We start from the raw sequence: 11861 nt of genomic DNA on the forward strand, positions 1-11861 counted from the left end.
CTCAGAATTTGTATATTATTATTCTTTATAACAAACAGTCAGCAGAATGTAATATAAAATGATAATCTCTATTACCTTCTTCTTATCACTGGATGTGAAGTCACCCACAGGACATCTGATTGGCTCAATGACTGGCTGACCTTTGAACCGACTGGTAGATTTAGCCAGACTGCTCTCAACCAGCTCGTCATCAAACTTCTTTCTCTTTATGGATCTAAAAAATGATGTAAAGAATCCTTTGAATTTCAAACACTGATGGGTAAATGACCACAGTGACCCAAACTATATAAACGAAATACTACAGTGTCGTCACCTGGAGGAGCTTCTGCGTTTGGGAATCAGTCCAGCTCCGCTGAAGGCCTGGCCAGCTGTTCTCTTCACAGCAGTGGTCTCCTCGTTCTCTGATCTGCTCTGCGACACTATCGACCCGACTGATGCTGCTGCAGACACGGCAGACGTGATGCCCGCTTTCACATCTACAACCCATCACATGAGCAATCACAACAGATCACAAACAACCCTGCAACTATTCAGAAGACCTCCAGAATAATAAAAAATTAAACTGTAAGACTTGCCTAGGTGGAGATCGAACACCCAACCTTTAAAACCATAGCCCAGAGCGCTAACTAATGCATCACACAACTGACAAGTCAAAATGAAGTCAAAGAGACATACCAAGCTGTAGGGCATAAAACAGGGCTGAGAAACTAAATTCCAATTTTCACTTAAATATTACAAACTTTTTAATGATATTCAATTATATTAAGAGAGCTGGATGTGTGCCAGATTACAAATGTATTAGCCTATATGTAGGGCTGTCATGATTATGAAATTTGGCAGATGATTAATTGTCAAACAAATAATTGCAATTATGACGATTAATTGTCTGTTTTAGGGCTGTGACGATTAATTGTCTCGTTAAGGACCTTTACGATTCATTGTCATATAAATTGTAATATTTTTTAAGATGTGCTTTTTTTCTGCATGTGTTCTTCATACACCTTAAGAAGTATTTTTACATATTTAACTTGAAATATATAAATCAAATAATTAAATAGGGACAAACTATGGTTTCCTTTTAAGGCTTTAAAAACTTAATGACATGAAAAATAATGTTTTAAATATCAAAATATTTCTAAATAATTAAAATATGTCTCTCTTTTTGGTCAACTTTAGTTTTGGTCAATTTTATATTTACACTTGTTTTCTGAACTCATATTTTATACTTTTTTAAATAAAATAACAAATATTTTTTATGTTTTATTCTATTTATATTCTATTATGCATTAGTAAAATATTTCCTAATTTCTTCACTTTCACGCGTTATTTTACTGTTCTGAATATTAAACCCACAAGCCCTTATTTTTCATTAAGCATAACCTTTGAGATTTCGTTTCATTTTATTACTCCACAGAAATAGAGTAAGCGTGCGTCTCCTCCTCTTTGTTATTGCGTGTCAACAGCTCGTCTGAACCAGGAACATTTGCCATTACACAATCGTTTAAAGTGAAACTTTACGTTCACTATATCAAAGTGTACACTTGTTTGTTTTTATTTTCGCAGGAGTTTGGCGCGAGTCTCTGCTGACAGCGCGCGCATCAGAACGCTTCACGCGGTCTTCCGGACAGGATCTGGTTGATGTCCGCGGCTCAGTGACACTCGGAGTTCAACTGAATGACACACACACCCGCCGTTCTTGGCATTTAAACTGTATATTCGCTTAAAATTCCCTTATTTGAGCATTACAATATGATTGGAATTTGAATGCCCAATAATCGCGGTTGTCTCATATAACCGCGATCAGACAGTTATTTAATAATCGCGACAGGCCTACCTATATGGCACACATCCAAAATTTGAATGCACATTATCTTAAATTCGACAAATATTCGAATTTCAAATTTTTCAAAAAATGTCAAGCCTTACTAAGATGAGAGTACAAAACGAAACTGTATTAATGTATTTTTGTGTAAAACTTTTATAATTGACAAAAACTTACATGGTGCACCTTCAAGTAGGCTACATATTTGAATGTTTAACCCTTGATCCAAACTTTCAATCTTAAAATATAAAAATCCATCATAAAAAGGGTGCTCTCATACTTGGTTTGATTGCTTGGACCAAACCCGAGTTCGACCGAGTTTTTCCACCCCCCCACTAACAAAAAGTAATACCATGGTGTTATGGTAATCCCCGAGTACCAAGGTATATATTTAAGTACCATCTGACGATATCACCACAGTACATTTTTGTTTAATGACTGTAACACTTGACACACTTTTGTTCTTCTTTTGTTCATTAATTGCTGTCAAACGCAGATTCATTATGTCTCACCTTTCTCCATGATCTCCTGATAAGCTGTTTAACACTCAAATATCCCGACTTCAATCATGAAGAATGAACTTAAAAAAAGAATGAACACACACGTAAACACTAAATAATAAGTTTCACTTTAACCTATTTAAGTTATTATTAAAACGTTTAAAACATAGTATATGAGTTATCTGTTTTCGCAGTCAATCATGCAATGAGTTCACTGTTTTACTTTTTTTGATCAACTATTGTCAGATACGACAACACATTTGACAATTAAAACAATCATTCAGGCTTTTTTTTTTACCTTTATAGTAAGTATTGTTGAGCGCGCTCTGATTATAACATAATTAAAACACTGTTTAATGTTTAACCCTTATATTTTGTTTAATAAACATAAATCGGTGAGGCAAGGCCAAGCTAAGCTAACTGGAGGCTTCCATGGTGCGTTTCCGGGTGAGACCGGGAACGTATATCAGCATAGAGCTTCTTTTTTTTCTGGTGCCTAGTGGAGCCATCTAATGGACTGGAGTGTACAGCGCAAAACTGTTGTATAGTGTAAAAAAAAAATATAGAGAGAGAAAAACAAAACAAACAAAAAAACTTGTATATATTTATAGGAGATATATTATTTAAATTGCATTTCTTCTACATAACCTAATGTTTAAGAGTAAATCCAACTGAAAATTGTACCACTAGCTGGCAGTAACAAGGCACACCATTTGGATTTGGAATGGAATGCAATAAATCTTCTTTTAATTTTCTTTTTCTTTATTTTAAAATTTATTTTTATTTTACAATATTTATGTCAATAAAATTTACTCTGCATAAGACATTATAGAAAAACCACCTGCAAACTATAGGGTACATCAGGGCTAAAGGAAAATTAGCTTTTTTCTGGTCACAAAGTGTATCAAGATTATTGAATATCGAAGGAGCGACATAATTTGTGTGTAACATAACTGGAGTAAAAGCACCTGGGGAAAAAAGGCCCTCAGGGGGGTTATATTGATATAGAGTAGATACCGGGCAATAGTTATAGGGAACAGTTTGTCAACTTATACAAATGCTCAATAGTAATAAAACTGAAATTGTTCTTATTGGGACCAAGTTAACTCTATCCAAAACTTCATCCTACAACCTCACCATTGATGACTGTCCGGTTAACACTTCCTCAAAACTAAAAGCCTTCATGTCAAATTTGATGGTTTACTCTCCTTTGGTCCTCATATTAATAATATATCATATACTATTTAGGTAATATTGCCAGACTCTGCCCATCACATTCACAGCATAGCACTCAAGTTCTTATGGTTAACATCCCGTATTGCACTTATTGGGGTAACCACTTCGTGCCACATCCTCACACAGTTCTACATTAGCACTGTAGAGAGCATCCTGACTGGCTGCATCTCCGCCTGGTACGGCAATAGCACCGCCCACAACCGCAAAGCCCTGCAAAGGGTGGTGCGAACTGCCAGAAACATCATCGGAGGTGAGCTTCCCTCCCTCCAGGACATATATACCAGGCGGTGTGTGAAAAAAGCTCGGAGGATCATCAGAGACTCCAGCCACCCGAGCCATGGGCTGCTCTCACTGCTACCATCAGGCAGGCAGTATTGCAGCATCAGGACCCGCACCAGCCGACTTCAAGACAGCTTTTTCCCCCAAGCAATCAGACTTTTGAACTCTTGATCTCTCACGATCAATATACATCAGCACTGCACTTTATTAATCTTATTATCTCACACTGGACTGTCATAAATTATATTCTCTCTTAACAACACACTGGCAACTGACCATCAACCGACAGCCTGAATGTCAATACAGTACAATACAACCTACTGTACATTTTATATATACTATTTTTTATTGTATAATGTGAATTCTGTATTGTGTGTATTGTATACTGTACATTGTATGTTATTATTTGTATATTGTGTTGTGTGTAATTATGTGTATATTAGATTTTAAATTGTGTTGTGTAAATCTGAAGTTTATTGTAAATTGGTATATGTCTCATCACTGTCATGACTGCTATGTTGCTCGGAACTGCACCCAAGAATTTCACACACTATTGCACTTGTGTATATGGTTGTGTGACAATAAAAGTAATTTGATTTGATTTTTATTGACTATTGTAACTCCCTCTTATTTGGTATCCCTGACAAATACATTTATCGTCTTCAAATAATTAAAAATTCAGCTGCAAGGATTGTCACTTGTACTAAGACTTCTGAACATATTACACCCTCCATTATTCAACTGTATTGGCTACCTGTCCAATATCGGATCAAATATAAAATTATACTGCTCACTTTTAAAGCTCATAATTTCATAATTTGACCCCACTTTATCTCTCAGATCTTCTCCAACCATACAATCAGCTGCATTCCTTAAGATCATCCTCCACTGATTTATTGATTGTTCCATCGTTTAAACTTAATTCTATTCGATTATCTGGAGTCATTGGAGAGGGAATTAGCTGCTAACGACCAAGATAGATTTGGAAAGCCTTTGGGAAAAGTTGGAAGACATTGAGAATCGTAATTGGAATTATAGGAATTCTTGAGCGAGCAGAGGGTCAGAATATGGTGGAATTTCTGAACAAGCTCTTTCCGAGTCTGCTCAACATAACAGGCCATAAGCTGGAAATCGAGCGAACTCACAGAGTTCCGGCTCGGAGACCCGCGGAAAGAGACAGGCCCCGATCAATTCTGGCCAAATTTCTGAGATCATCCGATAAAGATCTTGTGTTATGTGAGGCGGGGAGGAAAGGAAGGCTTTCTTGAAAGAACCACAGCATTTTCTTGTTCCCAGACTTTGCAAATTCTACAAGAGAGAAATGTGATTGATTCAAGGAATGCAAGAAACTATTACATCAACGGAAGGTCGCTTTTGCATGGATGTTCCAGGCTAAATTGAGAATAGATGCTAAGGATGGCCGCAAAGTATTTACATGTCCCCAACAAGCATTGTTCTTTATAAAGTCAATGGAATGAGTAAGCCATGGTGTGATTCTCACATTGCAGCAAGTGAGCCTGACTCACTGAACAGTCACTTGACTGTCTGAGGAAGCTGGGAGCCTTTTTTGTTTCTTTTTGTGCTGGTTCCGCCTAGCGGCTGGAGTTTATTTTGTGGAATAACACTCCTTCAAGAAACTCTTGCATCGACGGAGGGTGGCTTTTGCACTGCTGTTCTTGGCCAGGCTGAGAATAGATGCTAAGGATGGCCGCAAAGTATTTGCTTGTGCCCAACAGGCATTGTCCTTTATGAAGTCAATGGAATGAGTGGATTGTTGTGTGGCGCTCGCTCTGCAGCCTAATGGACCTGACTCACTGAACATCCACTTGACTGTTCGAGGAAGCTGGGTGGCTTTTTTGTTTCTTTTTGTGCTGGTTCCACCTAGCGGCTGGAGTTGGTTTTGTGTAGTAACACTTCTTCGGGACAGCGCTGTGGTTGAATCTGCACGTTCCTTGTGCTTGTTCCTCCTAGTGGCTGGAGTTTGTTTTGTGGAGTATTTTTTGCAGGACATTGGAAGAATTAGGTCATCTGCTGCATCCATGTAACAGCCAGCTCACTTAAAATTAATTTGACTGTCCGAGGAAACTGAACGGCCCTTTTTGTGTGTGTGTGTGTGTGAGTGTGCTGGTTCCACCTAGCGGCTGAAGTTTGTTTCGTGGAGGAACACACCTTCAGGACAGTTAAGTGGATGAATCTACACATTCTTTGTGTTTATTCTGCCTATTGGCTGGAGTTTGTTTTATAGATTTTCTTCTGTTATGTAATTCTGTCTGACAAAACCTGCATAGAAACACCAGACTTCAGCAATCCGAAGGCAAAGTTGTCAAGGGGGACTCTCGTAGACGTACATGGACTGTTTGAGTTTAGAGGGATGGACGCCGGTTGGCGCTGTCGTGCGCAGGGTTAATTTAGTTTTTCTGTTTGTTTGGTTCTGGGGGAAGTTCGGGGTTTTATTATTGCACTAATGCTGGAATGTGGTCTTTATCATTTTGTTTTTGACACACAATCTATTTTTTCTAATATTTCAAAATGTCAAATGTTAATATGAGTGGATTGTCTCTCTCCACATGGAATGTGAGTGGGTTGGGGCACCCCATAAAAAGAAGGAAGGTTATTTCTTTTCTTAAATGTAAGAAATATGATTAAGTGTTTCTTCAAGAAACACAGCTTTCCCCGCAGGAAGCTGAAACATTTGGGAAGATATGGGGTGGGCATGTTTTCTTTAGTGCTGGCTCAAGTAAGAGCAGGGGAGTCATTACATTGATTAATAAACATCTACAATTCAAATGTCTCAAACAGATTAAAGATAAATTAGGAAGAGTCATTATTGTTTTAGCAAAAATTCATGAGCAAAGGTTGATTTTGGCTAATATTTACGCACCTAACGCTGATGATCAGGGCTTTTTTATAGATCTTGAAGGGATGTTGCAAGTCCCTCATTTCATCTGTTGTTGATTGCTCAGTTGGAAACATCTTAGTCTCAGATCACACCCTGGTGAATTTAGAGGTGTTGCCACATATAGAGAAAAATAAATCATATAGTTGGCACTTTAATGTATCCCTTTTGCAAAATCCTGATTTCCAAAAATGTTAAAGGCTGAAATCAATGTTTATTTGGAGACCAACTGGTCCTCAATATCCTCTGTAGGCATGGCTTGGGAGGCACTTAAAGCAGTTCTTAGGGGTCGGATCATGCACTATGCCTCATTCATCAAAAAGTCCATAGCACAAGAACTCGTGGAGTTGGAAGGGAATATTAAAAGTGCCGAGCTGAAGCGCAGAATGTCATCTGATGGCCTCAGAGAATTGACCCGATTGAAATACATTATTATGTCGTGGAAGGTGGAGTTTTGGCTATTCAGGGCAAGACAGTTGGGGGACAAAGCAGAGAAGCTTTTGGCTAGTTGTATAAAGCAGAGAGAGTCTTTTTCTTCCATTCCCTCAGTGAAATCTGCTGGAGGTAAAATGTTTACCTCGGCCATTGATATTAATAATGCTTTTAAAGGATCTTGATCTCTATAGTTCCACGTCTTTGTCTACTCATGAAGATATTAGAAACTTCGTGGAACCTTTAGAACTCCCTAAATTGACGACTGAGCAAAAAAATTCTCTTGATTCTGAGATAACCTTGGAGGAGCTTGGCGAGGTAATTAAGGCCTTGCCTACAGGCAAGGCTCCGGGGCCAGATGGCTTTGCCATGGAGTTTTTTAGGTCTTATGCTACAGAACTGGCTCCACTTTTGCTAGAAGTTTATATGGAATCATTAAAGAATAGAAAGCTTCCGCCAACCATGACACAAGCCCAGATCAGTCTGATACTTAAAAAGGACAAAGATCCAAGCAAGTGTAAGAGTTACCGTCCAATTTCCCTGATCCAGCTGGACGTTAAAATATTATCAAAAATGTTGGCTAATTGATTAAGTAAAGTTCTGACATCTCTTATACATATAGATCAGGTGGGGTTTATCTGGGCCGCAGCTCTTCTGATAACATTAAGCGTTTCATCAATATCAGTCAGTGATATTGTGTTTATTCTGCATTGTCTCACACAGCGGTCAGTGGCGAATGATCAGACTCCAGTCGCTACCATCTCACTTGATGGCGAAAAGGCGTTTGGCATGGTAGAATAGGTTTATCTTTTTAAGATTTTGGAAATGTATGGGTTTGGGAGTATGTTTGTTGGATTGAAAGCTCAGTCGTTCATCAGTGGACCGCTCCCAGCACGAGGAACAAATATGTTTTTTCGGTTGCTCAGTCTAAACACTTGGCTGCACAAAACCTGCAACATGAGATGAACTACACTGATAACTTCAGTCTCTTCTGGAGTCAAAGAGAACTGTTAAAATCAGATGACCTCCTCCCAAACAAACTATATCTCCCTCCTTTATTCATCTGCAATGTGCACAAATCTACTCAACCTAGATGGCACTCAAACACCACTGCAGTGTCAGGATGAACACAGGATCGCACTTCAGCACCTGGATGGACATTTGATCGAAAAATCCCACAATAACACAGCACAGCCACAACATTCACTGCTCAGGGACACAATCTAGGTTGAGCACCACACACAGAGCATACTCAGAGACTATTTAGCAGAGACGGGTCACTTCTATTTAAATGAATGGGAGAAATTGGAATGTCCAACCAAGAAGCTCTTGTGCCCAACAGTCAACGAATGTAAAAAGGAAGTCCCACCTTACAGGTAAAAGAGCCAATCACCTTTTAGATACAGACACTGCCCATCAATCAACTCTCTAATGCGCAATAGCTATGCAAGCCAGGAAAATTGCGTGTTTTAGCGTAATATGAGGTAAAGAAGCACAATTTATTATACCAGCGTTGTCAGAATTTACTGCTGATTTGAAATATGTTCTGTGATCGTAATCTTGACCAATCATGTATTTTACTAAAAGGTGCTCCACACATTCTATTTATAATTATTTGTAGACCTCCAAAATACTCTCTAGTCTTTGTTGATGATTTTACAGAACTGTTATCATCATCGGTGTTTCCCCATTCAAGTAGATAGGAGCTGCACTGGCATGACAGGAAACAGCCTCCCGAGAGCATTCCAGAGATGGCCGACAGTGGACTGACTTGCTAGAAAGACTTTGTCATACTACAGTCGGACAATGACAACTTAGAACTGCTCCAAGATACAGGACCCAAGGATGATTTGCTGGAAAAAATACAAGGGAGCCAAGATAACATACTTCAGCCTCCAGAAACACCAGAGCCACAGCCTCTCTCACCACACACATTCTCCATCTCGCTAACATCTCCACTTCTGAGCTTTTCTGAGAAAATGTATGAACTAGTGTGTGCTGGAAGAAAGCTCTCCCACTCCATTGCTGCCAGCCCCCAGATATCAAGCAAAAAACAGCAGTCCCCTCTATAACCAAAGCCTGCAGGCCCAGCTCACCCTCCCCCTCCCTCAGAGAGAGTTCTCCGGCCACTGCCACAACGCCAGGGCACACACTGTACAACAAACAACTGATAACAGCTGTCAGTGATATGTGTTCGGTCCCCGCAATGGCAGTAGCAATATTCACAAATGTTTACAGAACAAGCGGAAACCCAATGTGCCTGTAGCTTTTTCTATACCTGTTATGTTAAGTGATAGAAAGACTAAGGCCTTCTCAAGACGTAAGGCAAACCTATCTAATCTGTTGCCTCTTAGACGTCAATTCCGAGATCGCTGTGTGGCCAAAAACAGATACTGTCAAGTTAGGACTTTTAAACATCCGCTAACTTAAAAACAAGTCATTTTTAGTCAATGACCTCATCACCACAAACAACCTGGATTTTATGTTGCTAAATGAAACTTGGTTGTATAACAGCTGCATAAGACTCCAATATACTCTCCAGCCTTTGTTGATGATTTTACAGAACTGTTATCATCAACTTCCTCTGAATTTGACTGGGGATTTCATCATTCATATAGATAATCCTGAACACAACACTGCAAAAGAACTCACAACAGTTTTAAAAACATGTGATCTGACTCAGCATGTAGATTGACCCACACACAATCAGGGACAAACTCTAAATCTGCTCATTGATAAGTCTGAACATTTCATCCACTCTTGTTAAGGACGTAGCAATATCTGACCATTTCTGTATTTTCTTTGAAATATTGATTTCTCCTGCCACTGAAGTGTGATCTGTCTCTGTCAAAAAGAGGTACATAAATGAGAATCCTACTGTGAAATTTATGAAGGCTGTATCTATGACACCAAGTATATCCATAGACTGTGTTGATGTTCTCCTCGATAAATTTGACTCAATAATTAAAAATGCTATTGATGGCATTGCTCCTGTAATGGTCAGGAAGATTACTGGCAGGCATAAAGCACCATGGAGAAACACAACAGCAGTACAAAACATGAAAATAAAATGCAGGGGAAGCAGAACGAATGTGGCGGAAAACAACTTGAAGTCCATTATAATATCTATAAAAACAGCTTTCATGCTTTCAATTTGGAACTAGGTACAGCTAGGAAGACTTTCTTCTCAAACATTATAAATAGCAATATAAACAACACCCATACACATTTTGCTAGTGTGGAGAGACTAACTAAGCCCCCAACACAGGTTCCCTGTGAATTGCTCTCTCACAGCAAATGCAACGAATTTGCATCTTTTTTCATGAAGAAGATCAATGATATTAGAACGAAGATCAGCTCATCCACATGTTACACTTAGGTCAGACAGCACTCACCACAACAACTTCAGAAATTGGTCACTATGCCTGATTTTAAGGCAATTGATGACAAACCCCTGGAAGAAATAGTGCAACATCTTAAAATGTCAACTTGTTGTCTTGACACACTACCCACATCATTTTTTAAAAATGTGTTTAACTGTCTGGAAACAGATCTGTTAAAAGTTGTCAATGTCTCACTCTTTTCAGGCATGTTTCCGAAACCCCTTCTAAAAAAAAGCAATCTGGATAACTTTATACTGAACAACAACAGACCAATTTCAAATCTTCCTTTCATAGGCAAGATAATTGAAAATGTTGTTTTCAATCAGCTGAACAAATTCTTAAACTTGAATGGCTACTTGGACAATTTCCAGTCTGGTTTCCGATCACATCACAGCACAGAGACCACACTCATAAAGATACTTAATGATATTCGGCTAAATACTGATTCAGGCAAAATATCAGTGCTGGTATTACTAGATCTCATTGCTGCTTTTGACACTGTTGACCACAACATTCTCCTAGACAGACTGGAAAACTGGGTAGGGCTATCTGGGACAGTCCTCAGATGGTCCAGGTCTTATCTAGAAGGGAGAGGTTATTATGTGAACATAGGTAACTTTGAATCTGAGTGGACATCTATGAAGTGTGGAGTCCCACGAGGCTCAATTTTTTCACTGCTCCCGTTCAACCTGTATATGTTCCCACTTGGCCAATTTATGAAAAAGAACCAAATTAGGTACCATAGCTATGCAGATGACACCCAGATCTACCTAGCCCTATCGCTTAATGACTACAGCCCTATTGACTCTCTGTGCCAGAGCACTGATGAAATTAACAGTTGGTTGTGCCAAAACTTCCTTCAGTTAAACAATGGCAAGACAGAGGTCATGGAATTTAGGCAACAAAGAAATTCCCTAGGTGAATACATACATTGACTCTAAGGGTCTAAAAACAAAAAAAGGAATCTTGGTACCATTTTGGAGTCAGACCTTAGTTTCAGTAGTCATATCAAAGCAATAACTAAATCTGCCTACTATTATCTAAAATATAGCGAGAATTAAATGTTTTGTGTCCAGTCAAGACTTAGAGAAACTTGTTCATGCATACAACCCAAAAAGAACATTAGATAGCTGCAGCTCATTCAGAATGCTACTGCCAGGATTCTCACCCAAATAAAAAAATCGGAGCATATTACTCCAGTCCTCATATCCTTACATTAGCTTACAATTACATTTAGAATTTATTTTAAAGTACTATTACTTATAAATCACTCAATGGCCTAGGATGTAAATACATTGTAGATATGCTTGTTG

General features: G+C 38.8%; 1 protein-coding gene across 1 annotated transcript in view; it reads right to left on the reverse strand.

Moving 5' to 3' along the window:
* Nucleotides 1-2766, reverse strand: part of mcrs1 (microspherule protein 1) — a 92572-nt gene extending 89806 nt beyond the window's left edge. The window contains exons 1-4 of the mRNA XM_051676646.1: nucleotides 2621-2766; nucleotides 2335-2402; nucleotides 314-476; nucleotides 76-214 (exon numbers count right to left, since the gene is read on the reverse strand). Coding sequence (XP_051532606.1) covers nucleotides 76-214; nucleotides 314-476; nucleotides 2335-2344 — 312 coding nt within the window. The 5' untranslated portion in view covers nucleotides 2345-2402; nucleotides 2621-2766. The remainder of the gene's footprint in view (nucleotides 1-75; nucleotides 215-313; nucleotides 477-2334; nucleotides 2403-2620) is intronic.
* Nucleotides 2767-11861: the final 9095 nt, after the last annotated feature.

The sequence above is a fragment of the Myxocyprinus asiaticus genome, chromosome 37 (assembly GCF_019703515.2).
Source record: "Myxocyprinus asiaticus isolate MX2 ecotype Aquarium Trade chromosome 37, UBuf_Myxa_2, whole genome shotgun sequence".
Classification (NCBI taxonomy): domain Eukaryota; kingdom Metazoa; phylum Chordata; class Actinopteri; order Cypriniformes; family Catostomidae; genus Myxocyprinus; species Myxocyprinus asiaticus.